Source organism: Bison bison, unplaced genomic scaffold (genome assembly GCF_000754665.1).
Source record: "Bison bison bison isolate TAMUID 2011002044 unplaced genomic scaffold, Bison_UMD1.0 scf7180017863994, whole genome shotgun sequence".
NCBI classification, from domain to species: domain Eukaryota; kingdom Metazoa; phylum Chordata; class Mammalia; order Artiodactyla; family Bovidae; genus Bison; species Bison bison.
This window is the reverse complement of record NW_011494566.1, coordinates 217,039-239,681: the sequence shown is the minus strand read 5'-3', so window position 1 is coordinate 239,681 and position 22,643 is coordinate 217,039. Positions and strand designations below refer to the sequence as shown.

Here is a 22,643-nt window from a genome sequence, read left to right as displayed (position 1 = left end):
CCAGTCTGTTGTTCCATGTCCAGTTCTAACTGTTGCTTCCTGACCTGCATACAGATTTCTCAAGAGGCAGGTCAGATGGTCTGGTATTCCCATCTCTTTGAGAATTTTCCACAGTTTATTGTGATCCACACTGTCAAAGGCTTTGGCATAGTCAATAAAGCAGAAATAGATGTTTTTCTGGAACTCTCTTGCTTTTTCCATGATCCAGCAGATGTTGGCAATTTGATCTCTGGTTCCTCTGCCTTTTCTAAAACCAGCTTGAACATCAGGAAGTTCACAGTTCACGTATTGCTGAATCCTGGCTTGGAGAATTTTGAGCATTACTTTACTAGCATGTGAGATGAGTGCAATTGTGCGGTAGTTTGAGCATTCTTTGGCATTGCTTTTCTTTGGGATTGGAATGCAAACTGACCTTTTCCAGTCCTGTGGCCACTGCTGAGTTTCCCAAATTTGCTGGCATATTGAGTGCAGCACTTTCACGGCATCATCTTTCAGGATTTGAAATAGCTCAGCTGGAATTCCATCACCTCCACTAGCTTTGTTCGTAGTGATGCTTAGGAGACTTAAAAGTTAACTTAATTGATTAGTATTTATGTCTCATTATATTCATGATAATAGCTGGAGCTCTTCTTTGAAGGTAGATAGCTTTCTTTTTCAGAGAAAGCAATGGCAACCCACTCCAGTGTTCTTGCTTGGAGAATCCCAGGGATGGCGGAGCCTGGTGGGCTGCCGTCTATGGGGTTGCACAGAGTCGGACACGACTGAAGTGACTTAGCAGCAGTAGCAGCAGCTTTCTTTTTCACTGACCTCCAGTAGCCTAGAGATTATAAATCTGAACATTTGTTCATTAGATTTTCCCTTTTAAGTACCAGTAAACTGTTTCTATTATTTTTTTAAATGTTCTTTAAACAATACTTTAATGAACCTTCAGTTCTTGTGAGAAATGTAGAGGTTATATTTCATATATGCGTGTATATTTATATTGTTTGGTATACATTTTGTGTATATTTTTAATCCTTTTCCCCTCACTGGTAAGACAGTGTCTTCCTCCTCCTTTTCCATTATTTCAGTTGAATGTTTAGAAGAACACTGTAGGAGATGCAAGGACAAATTCTCAAGGGGGTTTAAAAATAGTGGGAAGTGACAGATGTATAAGTTTAATAGTATGCATGAATAGATTTTAAGATTTTATTGATGGGTCCAAAATAAAATCTAGATGTTTTTTCTGTTTCCCTTCCTGCTAGGGTCCTGTATTAATAGGAAGTTCTCACGGTGGTGTCAACATTGAAGATGTTGCTGCTGAGACTCCCGAGGCCATAGTTAAAGAGCCTATCGATATCGTAGAAGGCATCAAAAAGGAACAAGCTGTCCGGGTATGTTGTGTTTTGAAACATTTCTAGCTTTTAATTGGATTATTGCAACACTTAAAGAGAATTAACTTTATGTAAGTGAAGTGCTTGATAAAACTTCTGAAAACATTTTTTTGAGTGTCAGGTATGTTAAATCTTGTTTGAAATGCAAACTTTTTAGAAGTATGTACAGCATTTTACTGCATATCCTCCATAAATATTTTAATATGTATTTTTAAAAGATAAGAATTCTTTTAAAAGAGCCACTATACGTACCATAGCCATACCTAGTAAAATCAGTATCTTCACTTACCCAGTCATTCCCGTTCCCTAGTTGTCTCATGTTTTTTTTTCTTTTAGAATCTGTTTGAGTTGGGATCCACATAAGTTCCTTCATTGCAGTTGGTTAATAGGTCTCATAGGTCTCCTTCTGTTAAAAGCTTATAGGTTTCCTTTTCTTCACTTTCTTCATCCATTTTCTTTCATTTGTTGAAGAATCTGGAGTGATACTTTGTTTTTCATACTCTGGATTTTACATCTGCATGGTGGCATTTAATGTGTTCCTGTCCCCCCTTTATTTCCTAAACACTGTATGGAATGGTAGGGACACTGTCTCATATACCCGTATGATAGATCAGTGATTTTATTTTGGGGGTTTTATGGGTGCTTTAAAGATGCTGATTAAAGCTGTGGGCTTTCTCTCAGTGTATTCACATGCACAGTACATTTTGCCTGCAATTTCACTTGTTTTCTGTACCATCCTTCTTGTGTGCCTCTGCCTCTCATTACATTCCCCCCTCAAAAAGAGCTCTCCAAGACAAAAACTTAAGTATGAAGTTAATTATGGTGTGGGAGAGTTGCTTGGTAATGTTTGTAATATTGCTATTAAATTGTTTGTATATAAAAAATAAGTGACCCATCTTAAAAAGAAGTTTGAGTATTAAAGTTTGAATGAAATTAACATCTCTTATCAGGAAACTGTCAAACGAAGCTAATGGTATTGAAGTACAGTAGAGCAGGAATTTTGACTGATACAGAGACCTCCCTGATAAAGCGTGAAGCAAGTCATTTAGGCAAGTGAGTGGTATAAATGTTTAAAGGGGACAGAGATTGGACTCATTAGATAGTTATATGAGAGTGGTAACTAGAGTCTTGAATTTAGATGAGAGAGAAAACACTTGATTTACAACAATATTTGAAGGAAGAATGTACTAAGTTTGTAGCTTTTTGAGTGATGGATGAACGGAAATACTGCTCAGTATAATGCGAGACAAACTGATGTCATACTGGGCTGATCAGAATTCTTTTGCAATTCTCAGATGTTTAAATTTAAAACAGTAGATTGTGACTTCTGAAAAATTTCTAAATGGTACTTTTAATTCTTCTTATTCTTTTTTTTGAAATGTCTTAACCCCAAATGGCATTTCTCAATTAGATCATCCACTTTATTTGTATTTAATTGTTTGCATTTGAATTCTTACAGAAATCACATTCACTTTCAAAGAATTTAATATTTTCTATTGTTAAAAGTTAAATGTATTGTAGGATTAGATAACAATTGGAAAACAGGAGAAAACTCCTCCAGAGGGTTCCTGAGCAGCTGTGGCAGTTAGGATTAAAAAAAGAGACGTGTAACTTCCATACATGTAGCTTCTTCTGTAGGTTCAAAATTGCTTATAAAACTTTAAAAAATTACAGATTTTTGATCACCTATAGAACTTGTGAACCATAGCCTCTGGGTTGAGACCTTGGTGTATGTATTTTTTAAAAAGCTCTTCAGGTATATTTAGCAAGAAATCTTTGCTCAAGACTGTGAACTCTTCTACTAGATTGGAAGCTTGAAAGTGAAAGTCGCTCAGTCATGTCTGACTCTTTGTGACCCCATGGACTATATAGTCCATGGAATTCTCCAGACCATAATACTGGAGTGGGTAATCTTTCCCTTCTCCAGGGGATCTTCCCAATTCAGGGATTGAACCCAGGTCTCCCATATTGCAGGTGGATTCTTTACTAGCCGAGGCACCAGGGAAGTTTAAGTTTAAGGTATCTTTTGAATCTAGCATTTATTAGGTGCTCAGTACTCTTGCCTAGAAAATCCCATGGATGGAGGAGCCTGGTGGGCTGCAGTCCATGGGGTCGCGAAGAGTCGGACACGACTGAGCGACTTCACTTTCACTTTTCACTTTCATGCATTGGAGAAGGAAATGGCAACCCACTTCAGTGTTCTTGCCTGGAGAATCCCAGGGACGGGGGGGCCTGGTGGGCTGCCGTCTGTGGGGACACACAGAGTCGGACATGACTGACGCAACTTAGCAGCAGCAGCAGTAGATTTTTCAATGAATAGGATGATACTTATTTTACTAGTCATTTTACTGAATGTAGACACTCTTCATAAATTACCTAAAAGGTAAAATAGGGTTAGTATTTTGGTCATTGTTTTTAGACCAGTGGGATTAGTAGTCTACCTTTTCTATGTAGTTTTAATAAAATATTAGCCTCTTTTTTCAGTTTAGGTTGGCTATAAGACTCAGTGGCAGTATGGAGGGTATGGGATAAACATGAGAACAGAAATTGAGGTAAATGGCAAGTCATTTGACCTCTCGGAATCTCTTTCTTTGTAAAATGGGCATATTACCTGCTTTGTGAGGACTTTGCATAGTTTTGTTTAACCATTTATTGATAATAATGATTAATATTTGATCATAAATGATTCATGCTTATTATTTAAATGATAAACTACAAAGTTATTTATTTGCAACAATTTAATGTTGATTGGATGTTATGCAGCATTCCTATAACAAAGAGACATATTGCTTTCAGCTTGCACAGAAGATGGGATTTCCAGCCAGTATTGTGGATTCTGCAGCAGAAAACATGATCAAGCTTTATGACCTTTTTCTGAAATACGATGCAACCATGGTAGAAATAAATCCAATGGTAGAGGATTCAGATGGAGCTGGTAAAGTATCTTCTTTCATCAGACATTGATTATCTGTTTAGCCCCTATCATATGCTTCACTGAGGAATTGAACTCATAAGGAAGTGAATTCATTGCTATGTAGAAACTTGTTTTATAATGAAAAGAGTGAATGTGAACGTTTGAAAAGAGTGAATGTGAACAAAGAGACACATTAAACGAACACTTTATATATTTACACACAGAGGGATTAAAGCTGTACTGTATGGCAGCTAACAGTCACATGTGGCAGTTAAAATGAATTGAAATGGTATAAGATTAAACTGTTTCTCAGTTGCACTAGTTACATTTCAGGTGCTCTGTAGCCCCATGTGGTTAGTGCATTAGCACACACACAGAACAATTTCATTCTTGCAAAAAGTTCTGCTGGGGAGTGTTTTGTTAGAGTATTTAGCACGGTAGTGGATAGTTATAGTTTGGGAAAATTAGCCATTTTAATCTCCCCAGGTTTCAGACTTTAGAGACATGATTGTTTTTGTACAAAGAGTATATTTTGATACTGCTGCTGCTGCTGCTAAGTCACTTCAGTCGTGTCCGACTCTGTGCGACCCTGTAGACGGAAGCCCACCAGGCTCCCCTGTCCCTGGGATTCTCCAGGCAGGAACACTGGAGTGGGTTGCCATTTCCTTCTCCAATGCATGAAAGTGAAAAGTGAAAGTGAAGTCACTCAGTCGTGTCCAACTCTTAGCGACTCCATGGACTGAAGCCTACCAGGCTCCGCCGTCCATTTTGATACTGGAATCCTTTTAATATTAGGGAAAAAAGATTAGCTTATCACTTTGACAGCTTTCCTTTTATATGTGTTTAAAAGGTAAGTCAGATTTTGAATTATCATCCCTTCCCTGTATAGATATTCTAAAAATATAAGCTGCTTTATTGTAGCCTAAGTTTTTCTTGGTATTTCACATTAATTGCTTCTTTTGCTGTGATTTGTTAGATTTTGTTTCACATTTCTTTGGGCATTTCTAATCTCCTTAAGCATTTGTAGAACTCTTTCACTTTTGTACTTCTAATGAGTTCTGTTATTGTAGAAATCAATTTTTAGGTGGTCATTTATAAGGTAGTGTAAAGACAAAGGAGTAAATTCTCTTGTGATTATAGAGGTAGTTTATAAAACTAAAATTAATTAAATTTTTTAAAGAGTGAGGGCTGAAACACATTCTAAAAGTGAAATTTTAATAATTTGTGTAGGAGAATTAATCTGTATAAAACTTTCTTTTTTCCTTTTTTTTTTTTTTTAAGGGAGGCAGTTCTTAACCTATTTATTCTTTTAGATTGACATTACTTAACCTGTTGTGGGTCAAGGACAAATTTTAAGAAATGCAGTGAAAATGGTATGAAAGCGAGTAACACTCACCAAGGAATCACCAGTGTTGCCACGGGTGTGTGTGCACATGCACTGTGGAAGTCTAAAGTTGGATGTGGTTTAGAAATCCTCAGCTTCCTTAAAGCCTTTAGTCCTGCGTTTGGTACTTGGATGTCACATTACTAATTCCTATTGCTAGGCAACTTTAGAATCTTTTTTTCATGTTTCAAAACTAGTCATGCTGGAATTTTATTGGAATTGTATCATCCCTATAAATTGTTGGGGGGAAATTGACATATTTCTAGAAGTCAGGTTTTCCAACTAGAAATACAGTTTTTTTCCATTTATATTTTTTAAAATAAGGCATCTTTTGGAAGATATTTCTTTTTAGATATATTTGTAGAAATATATTTTTTGTTGCTATTTTGAGTAGGATTTTTTCTGCCATTGTATTTTCTTACTGTTTATTGCTGCTGTACAGAGACTTTTGATTTTGTTCTTTATTTGTTGATTTTAATTCTGTCATTATATTTGTTTTCCTTAGTCTGAAAAATATCTCTACTATGTTTCAGCTTGTCTCCCTCCCATGTTTGGGTTTGTTTTCAGTTTCTTCTTTCATAGTACATAGTTTTGAATTTTGACCGTACAAAAGAGACATTTTATGTATACTTTGGTTTCCTACAGTAAAGTTTTTTCTTTTTTTAAAATATTTCCCTCTATAAACAAAAACATAGCAAATACTTTGTGCCAGGCACTGTTGTAAGAGCTTTTCAAATATAAACCCTGTAGTTTATTAGATGTTTATAACAGTTCTGTGAGGGTAGGTCCTATTACTATCCTTACTTTATAGGGTAGGAAACTGAGTTATCAAGAGGTTTAAGTGACTTACCCAGGGACACATGGCTAATGGTAGAGCTGGACTGTGAATCCAGGTAGTCCACTGCAGAACTTGTACTCTTAGATATGACACAGTTGTATTAAGGGGGTATTTTGGGTAGAGAGTAGTCTATCAGCAGTATTGGAGAAGTAAGGGATTAGCTGTTAGGGTAATCTTTTAGTCTGGGACTTCCCTGGTGGCTCAGTGGTAAAGAATCTGCCTACCAATGTGGGAGGATGTGTGTGCTGTGTGCTCAGTCCAGTTCTTTGTGACCCCATGGACTGTGTAGCCCCCAATCAGGCTCTCCTGTCCATGGGATTTCCCAGGCAAGAATACTGGAGTGGGTTGCCATTTCCTTCTCCAGGGGATCTTCTTGACCAAGAGATTGAACCCGCATCTCCTGAGTCTTCTGCATTGGCAGGCAGATTTTTTACCATTGAGCCAGGAGGCCAGGTTCAATTCCTGGGTCAGAAAAATCCCCTGGAGAAGGAAATGGCAATACACTCCAGTATTCTTGCCTGGAAATTACATGGACAGAGGAGCCTGACAGGCTAAAATCCATGGGGTTGCATGACCTCTCAACTAAACAGCAACAGCAGTCTTTTAGGCTAAGAAGCTTAGTAGTAGTCCAAACAGAAGGCAACAGAGGCAGTGGGAATGGAGAGGAGAAGGGTTTATTTTACAGATGAGTTCAAGCTCAGGCTCTGTCAACGCATCTACATTTCTCATAGTACCTTCTTTTATGTATTTTGAATGGAGGCTTCAGATCAGTGTACTCTGGGTAGTTCTAAACATCTACAAATTGATATGTTTTATTTATGAGGTACATATTGAGTTTTGAAAGTAATATTTAAAAAATAGGAAATATTATCTCTTTTTGTACTAAGTTACCATATGACAAGATAGTATATACATTTGGGGAAATTATCATCGTATTCCTTAAAATAGTAGTTTAAGGACATTTTGAATGACTAAATTTGGAATTCTTTCCTTTGTGCACAGTTCTTTTGGAACGTATCTGCTGCACAGAATTGAAGTATACCTGTTAATTTTTACTGGTTTAATTGTTTGAATAATTTTAAGAGGCAAGCTTGTAGACCGTAGACTTACTTTCCTAGTAATGCTCTGAAAACATAGGGTAATATTAAAATATACATATGTATTTGAATAGAATTGCTTAAATAGCTTGTCATACCATTGTTATTGTTGGGGTTTCTGAGAGATCTTCCAGTGACTACCCGTCTTCCCTGCCTGAGTTCTAATTAAAATGGATCTGACAGCTAAATTACAATTAGACAGACTTAATAAATATGTTCACATATGAGGCTTTAACAGGGTAGTCCTTTCAGGGATAGGCTATGCCTTGGGAATAGCAGTTGGACATGCTTGTTCCCTGTGGGAAGCTTACTCCCAAAAGGAAGAAAGTTTGAGCTAAATTATGCATGTCTGGTTTTACAATGTCTAGATTAACTAGATAGTTAATTTACTTCCCTTCCTCTGGGAAGAAGTAAGTAAAGAGACAGTGAGGAGACAGATGTTACACTAAGTGAGCCCTTTGGACGTGAAAGGAAACATCCAGAGTCGGGGATTTGCTCAGCTGCTCCCAAACATTCCACAGTATTTTCTTTACCCACTGAGCTCAGCCATCAAGCCTGTGATCTATCAGGGTGGATGTGGAAGTTTTGAGGGACAGAGATTAGCTATCTGTTTGCATAGTCTTGTTCTGCTTTTGAGGCTGTCATTCTAGTCCCAGCCGTTGTTCCTTTGAATGTTATGGGCACACCGATAGGTAGTTTGAATTTTTACCTCCAGAAATTTCCAAAATAGGTCAGAACAGTATACCAGTGTCAGCCTTTTAAGAAGGTGTTAGGCTTAATTCTGGAAATTTACTCTTTTCTGTTTCTGACTCCAGATTATGTCCAGTCATCTATTGGAGTATCAGAAGTTCATGGGTGAGATTAGATTATATAGCATTAAAATTCTCTGAAATACTTTAATAGTAAACTGCATAAAGACACACCTGAGACATAAAGACACAAATGTGATAAAGTCCAAAGGACCTAGAGAACTGAAGTCCCAAGTCAGATTCTTTTATCTGAGTTAGAAATTCAAAGAAATTAATGTTCTTAGTAATTTCTTAACTATTTTCATTGAACAAGAGGTTGTGAATTCTAGATACAGTTTAAATTCTTTCAGCCAGGGCAGTTTGGATTTTTTTTTTCATAGGAATATTCTCTGTAGTCTCAGAAGTTGCATTATTTGAATTTCAGATCTCTTATGGGCCTCAATTCTAATGGTGTACAAAAGGTTAATAATACATATAAGTTTATCACAGCTTTGACCCTCTGTTACCAAATTTGGAAAAAAAAAAACACCACCACCAAACCCAGGCCATTCCCACTGCCAGGAACAGTGATCTCAGGCACAGTTATTTCTCAGAACCATGTACTTCATTTTATGAAGGGTCATGGCAGAAACTCAGGCTTTCTTGGTGGCTCAGACAATAAAGAATCTGCCTGTAATGTGGAGAGACCTGGGTTCAGTCCCTGGGTTGGGAAGATTCCCTGAAGGAGGGCATGGCAACCCACTCTGATATTCATGCCTGGAAAATCCACATGGACAAAGGAACCCAGTGGGCTACAGTCCATGGGGTTGCAGAGTGGACATGACTAAGTGACTAAGCACAGCACAGCACGTGGCAGAAACTCAGTGAAAGCTGAATAAAGGAGAGTGGATTGATTTTAGTCTCACCAGGACGCCGGTGATTATTTTACTTGTGGACTTCAAATCAGTTGAGAGAAATCTCTGAGCAGCAAATTAATTTTGGCCTAGTAACGGCACCCCACTCCAGCACTCTTGCCTGGAAAGTCCCATGGACCGAGGAGCCTGGTGGGCTGAAGTCCGTGGGGTCGCTAGAGTCGGACACGACTGAGCGACTTCACTTTCACTTTTCACTTTCATGCATTGGAGAAGGAAATGGCAACCCACTCCAGTGTTCTTGCCTGGAGAATCCCGGGGACGGGGGAGCCTGGTGGGCTGCCGTCTATGGGGTCGCACAGAGTTGGACATGACTCAAGTGACTTAGCAGTCATTTTGGCAATTAATTTGGCATTTGTGATTTATAGGGGTGAAAAACCAAATATGTACATCTCTTAAAAGCTTTCCCTCTTTTGAACACTATGAATTGAGTGTGGGCTCTGTTTACTGGTATTACACACACCCTTGCTTAGTTAGCAGAGTTGTCAGTGGCTGGTTCTACTGACTGTTACAGAGCTCAGGCCTAGGAAATGTGCTTCCTAGGTATTTCACCCCAGGTTGTTTTTATTGGAGAATCACCCTCAACTGAGTGAACCTGTCTTGATCTTGAGTCTGTATGCCTCGGAAGCCTACTAAGGATTGGTTCCTTAGTAATGTAATCCATGTAATCCTCATTTTTAAAAAATAGATACACAGTTGATCATTGAAAAATTTGCATTTGAACTGTGAGGGTCCATTTATATGCAGATTTCTTTTTTTCCAGTAACTGTACATCAGTATTACACAGTCTGTAGTTGGTTGAATCTGTGGATGCAAAGCTACAGATATGGAGGGCTGACTATATAAAGTTATATGCAGATTTTTGGGGGGATGTATCTTGAGCACTTTTTGTGTTTACTGAAATATTCTTCTAAAACATTTACTTTAATGTTTATAATCCTGTCATATATAGATATGCCACAATTTATAAATTTGTAAGTGATTGTGAAAATACAAGGGATCTGAAGCATTACAGTCTAAGAAACATATATATTATCATTCACCAGTGATTTCATATACTGTACTTTTCAGTTTAGATTTTCAATATGTTTCATTTCATAGTTTTATTATCTGCTGATATTTCTTACCTAGTGCTTTATTACGAACATATTTTCCTTTAAGTCGTTTTAAACATGTTTAAAAAAGCTGTTTCACAGTTCTCTGATAATTTAAAATTTTAGTCATCTTGGGTTTTGTTTCTTTTGACTGCTTTTCCTTTTTGCCATTTGTTACATTTTCCTGTTTCTTAAGAGATCTAGGAATTTTTATATGGACATTTTGGGAGGCTGAATTCTGTCTTCCTCTGAAAGAATGGTTGGCTTTTGTTGTTGTTAGTTAACTTGGCTGACTCCAAACTTTGTCTCTTGTTTTGGGCAGCAGCTGAAACTGCTTGGTTCTTTTCACCTCTGTCTGTTTAGGAGTAAGGAGAATGTTGTAGTTAGATTGGAGCAAGGAAGGGATAAAATACTGAAAGATGAAGTCAGAGAATTAGCCTTCGTAAGGACCGTTTTGGTAGAGTGCTGTAGGTAAAAGCCTGATGAGAGTGAATTTAAAAGAGAATGGCAGGAGGAAAACTTGGTACAGTGAGTTAAGCGCAGGTATTGGCAGATAATAAGTATTTCAGGCTTTGTGGGCCATGTATAGTCTCAGTTGCTGCTGTTTTTCTCCTTCATTTACCCTTTCTTTTTTCTTCTTGATAACTATTTATTCATAAAAATGTAAAACCCTTTGTTAGCCCACGGGCCATAATTTGCTGACCCCAGGTTTAAACAGATAACTTTTTCTGTGAATGGTGCTGTATAAGAAGAGGAGAGTAAGCGAGGAGGTAGCGGGTAAAAGAGTTTCTTCTTTCTTTTTATTAGGTGGGGGAAAGGATAGCTTTTTTTGCAAGCCAGTTTAATTTAGCCCATGGAAAAATGGAGTGGAATTTATGGTGCTGGAAAAGCAGAATTGCTGTGACAGTGCCCTTGAGTTGGGACCCAGAACCCAAGCAATGGAATTAGCTAAGAGCATGCACTGTTTTTTCTTGGTAATTAAAAAGAACATTAAATGCGCTTCTGAGGTTTTTCTTTCTTCTTTATCTGTTGCTTAGGACAGATGTAGAAGCAGTAACTTTAATGGGACAGTTTTAAATTCTCACATATTCTTATTCAGGAGATAGTTTGAATCAGTTGTGAACATGAGTTGAAATACTTTCAGTAAGTAACCAAATGTGTTTTTCCCCTAAAGTAAAAAAACATTTGATTATTGTATAGTTTTTTTTTGGTCTATCTTGAAATTAAAATCGCTTTCTTTTTTCCTTTAAAGTGCTGTGTATGGATGCAAAGATCAATTTTGATTCTAATTCAGCTTATCGTCAGAAGAAAATCTTTGACCTGCAGGACTGGACCCAGGAAGATGAAAGGGACAAAGATGCAGCTAAGGCAGATCTCAACTACATTGGCCTTGACGGAAATATCGGCTGTCTAGGTACCACGTGTTCTTGTGTTAGAGTTGGATTGGTTAATCTTATTTTCTTTATGTTTGTCGCTTACACAAATCATTTTCCTCTCTTGATAGTGAATGGTGCTGGTTTGGCTATGGCTACAATGGATATAATAAAACTCCATGGAGGGACTCCAGCCAACTTTCTTGATGTTGGTGGTGGTGCCACAGTCCATCAAGTAACAGAAGCGTTTAAACTTATCACTTCAGATAAAAAGGTAAGGGCAGAACCTATGTTTTAGATTTGAATGGTAAGAAGTAACTTGATTAATTAGTAGAGTACATAGTTTTACTTGTTGAGCATACATAGGTCATTAATAAATATTTGTTATTGATGGTGCTCTGTATTTTTTCTTGGTGTTAGATTCTAGAATTGTTTAATACAATTTTTTATTTTATTGCTCTTTCCCTTTGAGTCTGTGGACTTATTTTCCATATTCAACTTTATAAAAAGCATTAAACTAAAATGAGATACAAAATATGCTTTGTTTCTTTTGTTTTATAATTATTCTTTTTAAAATAAATTTTATTGGAACTATATTCCTATAGTTTCCTTTGGCAAAAACTCTAAAAGCAGAGCATTATTTAATTACCTAACTGTTGACTACTTGTCTGAGCCACCAGGGAATCCCAATAATATGAACTAGAGTTCATATTCTATTTCTAAGCATGGCTTTTTAGGCCTGTGTGCAAGAATGGAGAAAAGCATGTGAAAAGTTCCTGTGCTGGGGCGTTGGAGTTAGAAGCAGGCCAGGAGCCTGGGGTGACAATGTGGATAGCATTGAGGTAGCTGTATACATATGTCCCTTTGTATTGGACACTGGGCTTGGATTTTGGAACACATGGTTTTTTCCTTCAAGGCCTTTTATAGTGTGTTGAGGCTAATGAATGTAGTGCTATAGAAGAACAGAAGACAGGGCTGATAAACTGGGAGAATCAGCATGGCCTGACTGTGATGATGAGAGAATGCTGACCCAAATAAGCCCTGAGGTTTGGATGTGGCATGTATTCAGGAGTGGTCACACTTGTTGAGTGCTTTGGGGGACCTTGTGTTTGTGGAAAGTGGTAGAGTTGATGGGGAAGAATGAAGAAACGATAGTAAGGACTAAGCTGGAGATCTTGCATATAACGTTGTCTTACCACATGGCCTGGGGTAATGGCTCTGCTTAATAGGAAGCAAGTAAACGGAATCGGGAGGGAGGTCTTGTTAATATGGAACAGGAGAGAAGAAACTATGAACTAGGTGTTGAAATTACCCAACGAGGGGAAGGAAATTTTGGTGGGTGGTGGACTGCCAGACTTCAGTGGTGAGAGCTGCATGCAGAGTATGGCTGTTTGGTCTGAAAATGTTTCTGTGGGGTTAACTTCTATAAGGCACAGTTAGGGCTTCCCCAGTGGCTCAGTGGTAGAGAATCTGCCTGTGATGCAGAAGACACAGGAGACGCAGGTTCAGTCTCTGGGTGGAGAAGATGCCCTGGAGGAGGGCACGGCTGCCCACTCCGGTATTCCTGTTAGGAGAATCCCACGGACGGAGGATCCTGGTGGGCTGTCGTCCTAGGGTTGCAGAGAGTCAGACACCAGTGAAGTGACTGAGCACACACACAAGGCCCAGATACGAGTGTGCTCCTGAGAAGGAAGGAAAAAGAGTCATTCCTTTAAAATTTTAATCTCCCAAAACATTTTATTGACAGGTACTATCTATTTTGGTCAACATTTTTGGAGGAATCATGCGGTGTGACGTTATTGCACAGGGTATAGTCATGGCAGTAAAGGATTTGGAAATTAAAATACCTATTGTGGTACGGTTACAAGGTGAGTGTAAAAGGTATCTTGTAATTGTTTGACTAACTCTAAAAGTTAAAAGTTCATAATTAGACTTTTATTTAAACTTTTAAAAGATCATTATTAAAAGTTCATAATTCCAAGGGGTTTATTTAAATTTAGTTTTAAATAGCTATATTTTTAAAATGAGAGTGTATAATAGAGAATTTTTTAAATGTGAGTTAAAAAAAAATCTTAACATTGGGACAAAATTGTTGATAGTTTTGTTTGGTATAAGTTGATACATTATTTGGTATGTTTTGTCTTGAATTCTGACTTGTCTGAATTACCATTAATGTGATAAGGCAAAGTATTTTACAAGATGGCTCCAGGTTTTTACAATATTTTCTTTGGTTTAGAAGCATTTGTATTAAATGACAGAAGTTGGTTGAAATTTTATATTTGTGGTATATTGTGACAAACATTTTAAATGATTTTGTGTATGTATTTAAAGCACCTTTATATTTGCATAAATCATTTCCAGGTACACGAGTTGATGATGCTAAGGCACTGATAGCGGACAGTGGACTTAAAATCCTTGCTTGTGATGACTTGGACGAAGCTGCTAAAATGGTAAACGGGTTATGTTGATCGAAGGAAAAATTTGCAGTGTCTGAAAGTTTATAGGCACTTAAGATTCTAAAGTGAACAGCTAATATTGCTAATAATTAGTGTTTCACTTAAATACTAGGAGTATTGAATCCCATATACCTATCATATCCCATATCCCAACATCCTAAACAGTTACCAACTCATGCCCAACCTTGTCTCATCTAATTTTTACCTACTTCCTTCCATTGCCCATGATTATTTTGAAGCAAATCCCAGACACTATATCATTTCATACATACCATCATGTACCTATAAAAGATAAAAGTATTGATGATATAAAGGAATTATTGTTATTTCAGATGGGATAGTGGTATTATGTTTATATTTTATGAAAAAAAATCGAGTCAGTGTTGAAACATCTCTGATTTTCTTAAATATATTTTGCCTATAATCTTTGTTAGATTTAGGATCAAAATAAATCTATGCTTGCAATTGGTTAATATATCACTAAATTTCTCCTTATAGATTCCCCCTTGCCCATCCCCCACCCCCCTTTTTAAGTTCATTTGTTGAAAACAAAACAGGCTGATGGGCTAGTAGTGTCTCCTGTAGTCTGGATTTTAATGATTTTATCTATGGAGTGTCATTTAACAATTTATTTACCAGAGGTGTGTTAATACATTGTTACCTGAGCACTATTCACTGGAATGTTTCAGTATTAACTTACATAACATATTGCTGGCCACAGGCGTTAGTTTCTGCAAAAAATCCCCTGGTCAGTAATGCGTTAACATGTTCCTTTGCTCCTATACTTCCTGTAAACTGGTAATTCAATCTATAGACTTGAGGGATAGTAGGAGTCTGGCTAGTTCAGTAATTAGATGTGAGGTGAGGTGAAGGGAATGAATAGGTTAGAACTTTTCTCTGAAAATATGCTTGTTTGCAGTGAGAGCCTGAATTAGGAAAAGCTTTTTGGACATAGAGAGAAAGGATAAGAGTCAGTAGGAGCTTGATCAAATAGACCATGAAAAATAAAAGTGAACAGTTGATTTAAGTTGTATCTGTAGTGTTTTTCTAGTGAATAAGAGGTTATGGAAGTCATGACAGTATTAATAATATGGTGATAATATTAGCAATTGCTACCATTTATAATTTATTATGCATGCAATGCTAAGCCTTTTTTTCCCCCTCCACTATTACCTGACTTAATATAAGTTTCGTGATATAATATCCACTTTTATAGATGAAGAAACAAAAGCTCGATACATTAATCTTATTCAGGATCACATGTTGTAAACATCAGAGTGGGACCTGAACTCAAGGTGTCTAACTTTAAAACCTTCTCTTAACTATTCTGCTGGAGAGGAGAGAAGCTAAATTTGTTGGTTGGTTTTAGATATGTTTAATTTGTATATTTTATATGGTACCAGCTGAATATTCTCAGATAGATTTATAGAGAGAACATTGGAATTCAGGTTGATAATTGTTAACTTACTGACAGAAAGTAAAATAGTAACTTCTAGATTCAAGCCCCTATCCCGACATTCTAGGATTATATACATATTTTTAAAATCAGCTCTTATTTATTTATTTATGGCCATGCTATGTGGCTTGCAAGATCTTAGTTCTCTGACCAGGGATTGAACTTGGGCCCTGGCAGTGAAAACTATAAGTCCTAACCACTGGACCACCAGGGAATTCCCCAAACTTTTATTTAGATGTGCTTTGCGTTGTGTAGTATCCAGCCAAGACAGTCACTATTTCTGTCGTCAAAGATAGTTAAGGGCTGCTGTTGCTGCTAAGTCACTTCAGTCGTTTCCAACTCTGTGCGACCCCAGAGACGGCAGCCACCAGGCTCCCCTGTCCCTGGGATCCTCCAGGCAAGAACACTGGAGTGGGGTGCCATTTCCTTCTCCAATGCATGAAAGTGAAAAGTGAAAGTGAAGTCGCTCAGTCGTGTCTGACTCTTCGTGACCCCATGGGCTGCAGCCCACCAGGCTCCTCTGCCCATGGGGTTTTCCAGGCAAGAGTACTGGAGTGGGGTGCCATCGCCTTCTCTGATAGTTAAGGGCAGCAGATGTAAATAGACATTTCTCCAAAGAAAACATACAGATTGATGGCTACCATGCACATGAAAAAATGCTCAACATCGCTAATTATTAAGAGAAATGCAAAACTACAATGAGGTATTACCTCACACCAGTCAGAATGGCCATCACTAAAATGTCTATAAATAAATGATGAAGAAGGTGTGGAGAGAAGGGAAATGTACTACAGTTTTTTGGTGGGAATGTAAATTGGTGAAATCACTATGGAAAACAGTATGGAGGTTCCTCAAAAAACTAAAAATAGAACTACCATATGATTCAGCAGTCCTACTCTTGGATATATCTGCAGAAAACTGTAATTGGAAAAGATAAATGCACCTCTGTATTCATAGAGCAAATTTACAATAGCAAGACATGGAAGCAACCTAAATGTCCATCAACACACGAATGGATAAAGACGATGCATATATATATGTATGTATGTATACACACACACACATTCAATTGAATACTACTCAGCCATAAAAAAGAATGAACTAATGCCATTTGCAGCAACATGGATGGACCTAGAGGTCATCATACTAAGTGAAGTAAGTCAGAGAAAGACAAATACCATATGATACCACTTACATGTGGAGTTTAAAATATGTCACGAATGAACTTACTTACAAAAGAGAAACTGACGCAGACATAGGAAACAAGCATAGGGTTACCGAAGGTGAAAGGGAGGGGGAGGGGAATAAATTAAGAGTTTGGGATTAACATATATCCACTATTATATATAAAATAGATAATCAGCAAGGACCTACTGTATAGCACAGGGAACTATAGTCAATATCTATAAGGGAAAAGAATCTATATGTGAATAACTGAATCACTTTGCTGTGTACCTGAAACTAACACAACATTGTAAATCAACTAAAATTCAATTTTAAAAGAGGAAAAAAATAAAGATAGATATAAATAGGGCAATGAAAAAGAGGTATATACATATATCAGACATGTATCCATTTAATACCTTCTGATTTTATATATGTGAATAAAATGTAGTGTGGGTTATAATATGCAGGTTATGAAGTATTAGATTTGACTGTCCTTCTAGGAGTGGCAAGGGCTTCCCATGTGGCACTAGTGGTAAAGAACCCTCCTGTCAGCGCAGGAGAGGTAAGAGATGTGGGATCGATCCCTGGGTTGGGAAGATCCCCTGGAGGAGGGCACAGCAACCCACTCCAGTATTCTTGCTTGGAGAATCCCACAGATAGGGGAGCCTGGCAGGCTGCAGTCCATAGGGTCGCAAACCATTGGACACGACTGAAACAACCTAGCATGTATGCATGCCAGAGTGGCAAATGCTTCTGAGACTGTGAAGTGGTTTATACCAATGTCAGAATAGCCCAGATGTTTTAAATGAAAAGGATTGAAGATGCAGTTAATTTCGCATTGACCAATTGTTCTGATTCTATGTTTTGGTGAAAATAGAGACAAAGATTGTTTTCTTTTCCTTTCAGGTTGTAAAGCTCTCTGAGATAGTGACCTTAGCCAAGCAAGCCCAGGTGGATGTGAAATTTCAGTTGCCAATCTGATCTGAGAATCCAGTGGTCAACTGAGGATGTTAAATGTGTTATAATTGTTAAAAATACTGTGTTCTGTATTACTATTGTTCCTTTTCTCTTCAGCATGTGAAGCTTTGTAATTACCACCTGGGCATAAAAACTAAAAGCGTTTGGTCCGCGTTTATTTCTCTTCAAAAGGGGCTGTTTGTATAAAGACTGTGTAAGGCAGTTATCTAGTTTGTTCTGTTGCAGCTTTCTTTTTCACTTTTACAGAATATGCCAGTTTATTATTGCAGTATGCCAGTTTATTATTGTTGGGTACAGCATTCTTCATTGATAAAGAGTCTTATGAATAAAATAAATATGAAGATAAAACTTTATTCTTTAGTGTTAGAAATGTATTATATCTAATAAACTAGTTTCATCAGTAGAACAATGTATTAAAACAATGTTTTATATAAGAAGTGTTTATCTTCAGCACCAAATACTTAACTAAGTATATCAGTCGCTATTTATAAGCAGATCTTTCAAACACTCCCCAGAATATTCTTTTACGTATTTCAGTGAAGTAACTTATGAATTATTTGAACATTGTTTTAATCATTACAAAACTCTTGATAACTGCTAGTCCTCATGATGATCCTGTGTTATTGAGAATCTGGAAGTCTGTATCAAGTAAAGGTATATTTACTAAGGACTTGGCAGACAAAATTAACAATGTCAATTTAAATTAATAAAGATCTCCCAATGTGATTTGGATTAATTTTTTTTTCCTTTTTAAGTAAACACAGTAAAAAGTGATATGTTTATCATTGCACTAAATACCTCTGAGGAACTGACTTGTAGATTGTGTACTAGGAATGATACTTGCATATAATAAAGCAGTCTAAAGATACTTCACTTGAATTCCACTGTTTATGTGTGTGCCATCTGGTGCTCTTCTCCAGAAAAGCCTACGCTGTCCTTGGTGTCCCAGTTCATACGTGTGTTTGTGTGTGTGTGTGTGTAGATGTCCATCTTCATTGCATAGGACAGTTGATAATTTAACTATTAACAGGTTAAGTACCATGGGAGGAAATATCAGCCAAGGAGTAGACTCTGTATGTAAACATACTGGTGAATTTGAGAACTTCTACCTATTTCTTGAAATGTGATCACACACACATGAGAGGCAGCATAGCACAATGAGGGAGCACAGAATTTGAAAGTAGACTATCTGGTTTGAATCTTGCTTCCACTACTTGCTAGCTATATAAGCTGGTCAAGTTTCTAAATTTCAGTGTACCTCAATTTCCTTAGCCCCTTTCTCATCCTCGCTAGAATTACTTACTGGGGAGAGGGAGATAGAGGCAAAGAGAGGAAGGGGGGCAGTTATATAGGGAGAACATGAAACATACATATGTTCAAACCACCTATATCATATGGTCTGTCTTCCCAGCCGTACCTTAAAAGACTAAATCAGAGCCATTGAACCATTTAGAATTGTGATAGTTATAATTAAAAGTCCAAAGCCTTTAGCTTTTAATTAAAAAAAGAAATCATTCCAAAAAACGCCAGCCAGTGATTAGCTCAGAAAATACTGACCTTTGTTTTGGTTGGGTCTAGTCAGGAATTAAAGACTGCTTGGTATGTCAGAGAGGATGTAATACAGGCTCCTGGTAATACTAGTTTTTTCTTATCTATTCTTGCATAATAGATTATCCCCAAACTAGTGATTTTCAAATAACAAAATTTTAACCTCACAGTTTGTATGTGTCAGAAATTTGGAAGTAGTTTATCTGGGTGGTGGTCCTGGTGATGCACTTCCTTGCAGGTTTGAGGACTGCTTCCACGATGGCCCCCGCTCATGGCCGTTGGCCTCCATTTCTCCCCGTGTCGGCCTGTCCTCGGGGCTGCTTGACTGTCCTTGTGACAGGGCAGCTGGCCGCCTCCGGAGCGTGTGATCCAAGGGAACAAGAAGGAAGTTGCCCTGCCTTTTGTGTTCTAACCTCAGATATTTGTGTTCTCATCTCATTGTCCTTTCTGTGACACACCATTAGAAATGAATCAGTAAGTCCAGAGATTTCCCTGGTGGTCAATGGCTAAGACTCTGAGCTTCCAACACAGGGGCTCCAGGTTCCATCCCCGGTTAGGGAACTAGATCCCACACGTCACAACTAAGTTCTCATGCCACACGCAACTAAAGATCTCGCATGTCGCAACAAAGATTAACAGATTCCGGGTGCTGCAACCAAGACCCAGCACAGCTAAATAAATAAATATATATTTTTTTAAAAGACCTTAAGAAAAAAAGAATCACTAAGTTCAGTCTACAAGAAGGGAATTCATCTCCATTCTTGAAGAGGGAAATATCAAGGAGTTTGTTGACATATTTTAAATCACAATGTGTGCTAGGTACTGAAAGCAAACCGTGGATGCTGAGTTCAGAGATCCATAGCTGCTCAGACTGAGATGTAATGAGCATCTAGGATCTTTCTTTTTTTTTTTTTTGACAGGTAAGAAGTGGATTTATTCAGAGAGAAGCACATTCTACATACAGTGTGGGCCATCACAGAAGGTGAGTGCGGCCAGCATCTAGGATCTTGGAAGAGGTCTGAGGCTTGGACCACTGAGAGGAGAGTGCCTTGGCTGCTAATGTTCAAACCCTGCTTGAATGGTGGACACTGATAGTATCAGTTACAGCTGAGAAGTCAGGTAACCGGACAAAAACTAGTGGAATTGAAGCGGCAGGCTATAACTAATCTTGATAAGAATGATTATAATGTAATGGTGGGGAAAGAAGTCAGTTCTGTGGAGAAGAGAGAGTGGAGATAACTGACTGGTGTCTACTTATACACCCTCCTTCCTCATCCCCCAAGCACACATACAGGCACACCTTGGAGATAATGTGGGTTTGGTTCTAGAATACTGCAATAAAGCCAATATCTAATAAAGGGAGTCATACTAATTTTTTGTTTTCCCAAGATATGCTGTGGTTTTATGTGTGCAATAGCATTATGTGTAAAAACCAATGTACATACCTTCATTTAAGAAACTTTTACTGCAGGGACTTCCCTGGTGGTCCAGTGGTTAATACTTCACCTTCCATTTCAGGGGGTGTGGGTTTGATCTGAAACTCCAATACTTTGGCCACCTGATGCGAAGAGCTGACTCATTTGAAAAGACCCTGATGCTGGGAAAGATTGAGGGCAGGAGGAGAAGGGGAGGACAGAGGATGAGATGGCTGGATGGCATCGCTGACTCAATGGACATGGGTTTGGGTGGACTCCTGGAGTTGGTGATGGATAGGGAGGCCTGGTGTGCTGTGGTTCATGGGGTTGCAAAGAGTTGGATACGACTGAGTGACTGAACTGAACTGGGGAGCTAAGATCCCACATGCCTCGTGGCCAAAAAACCAAAACATGAAACAGAAGCAATATTGTAACAAATTTAATAAAGACTTTAAAAAGGGTCCACATCAAAAAATTAATAAAAACAACAAATTTTTATTGCTAAAAAATACAGACCATTATCTGAGCCCTCCATGAGTCATATTAGTGACTTCAAAGATCACTGATCACAGATCATTAAGACAGATATAATAAAAATGAAAGAGTTTGATATATTGCAAGAATTCCGTAATGTGACACAGAGATGCTAAGGGAGCGAATGCTGTTGGAAAAATGGCACCCATAGGCACGGGTGCCACAAACCTTAAACTTGTAAAACTCACGGACTCTGTGAAACACAATGAAGTCAAGTATAGTTAAGTGTGATGCGCCTGTGACACTCATCAATGTTCTCTACTCAGTCTTGAGGCTTCCTTCCCTACAGCCCTACTTGCTTCATGTGGAAAGAAAACCTACCTTAATATTTGAATTCTTTTAAGTTACAATTATATAGATCTAAAAGTTGGCTTAAAGCTCAACATTCAGAAAACGAAGATCATGGCATCTGGTCCCATCACTTTATGGGAAATAGATGGGGGAACAGTGGAAACAGTGTCAGACTATTTTTTTGGGCTCCAAAGTCACTGCAGATGGTGATTGCAGCCATGAAATTAAAAGACGCTTACTTCTTGGAAGGAAAGTTATGACCAACCTAGATAGCATATTCAAAAGCAGAGACATTACATTGCCTACAAAGGTCCGTCTAGTCCAGGCTATGGTTTTTCCAATGGTTATGTATGGATGTGAGAGTTGGACTGTGAAGAAAGAAATCTGAGCGCCGAAGAATTGATGCTTTTGAACTGTGGTGTTGGAGAAGACTCTTGAGAGTCCCTTGGACTGCAAGGAGATCCAACCAGTCCATTCTCAAGGAGATCAGCCCTGGGTGTTCTTTCGAAGGAATGATGCTAAAGCTTCAGTGCTTTGGCCACCTCATGTGAAGAGTTGACTCATTGGAAAAGACTCTGATGCTGGGAGGGATTGGGAGCAGGAGGAGAAGGGGACGACAGAGGATGAGATGGCTGGATGGCATCTCCGACTCGATGGACGTGAGTTTGAGTGAACTCCAGGAGATGCTGATGGAGAGGGAGGCCTGGTGTGCTGCAATTCATGGGGTCGCAAAGAGTTGGACACGACTGAGTGACTGAACTGAACTGAACTGAACCATATAAACTTCTCCAGTTTCTCCATAGAATATAGCCAATTTTGATTATATCAACTTTATAGCTATAGAATCTAGAGCAGTAAGCTTGATAGATACTGGTGCTTTGTAGCAGATGGGATTTAAAAAACCCACACATGCTAAGGGAGAAAACAAGCAAAAATCAAAAAGAGAAGCAACACTCACAACTCCAGCAGGACATTAAAGCTATTCACATTTTAGTGAGCTGTTTAGTGAGTCCTTTGCCTGGCTGAGAATTCTATTTAAAGAAAAGTTAAAAATCATGGGCGTAA

At 38.1% G+C, this 22,643-nt stretch overlaps 1 protein-coding gene across 1 annotated transcript in view; it reads left to right on the top strand.

Moving 5' to 3' along the window:
- SUCLA2 (succinate-CoA ligase, ADP-forming, beta subunit) overlaps window positions 1-18,669 on the top strand; it is a 44,571-nt gene extending 25,902 nt beyond the window's left edge. The window contains exons 5-11 of the mRNA XM_010834043.1: window positions 1,245-1,373; window positions 4,170-4,308; window positions 11,613-11,774; window positions 11,865-12,007; window positions 13,481-13,601; window positions 14,095-14,183; window positions 17,719-18,669. Coding sequence (XP_010832345.1) covers window positions 1,245-1,373; window positions 4,170-4,308; window positions 11,613-11,774; window positions 11,865-12,007; window positions 13,481-13,601; window positions 14,095-14,183; window positions 17,719-17,793 — 858 coding nt within the window. The 3' untranslated portion in view covers window positions 17,794-18,669. The remainder of the gene's footprint in view (window positions 1-1,244; window positions 1,374-4,169; window positions 4,309-11,612; window positions 11,775-11,864; window positions 12,008-13,480; window positions 13,602-14,094; window positions 14,184-17,718) is intronic.
- Window positions 18,670-22,643: the final 3,974 nt, after the last annotated feature.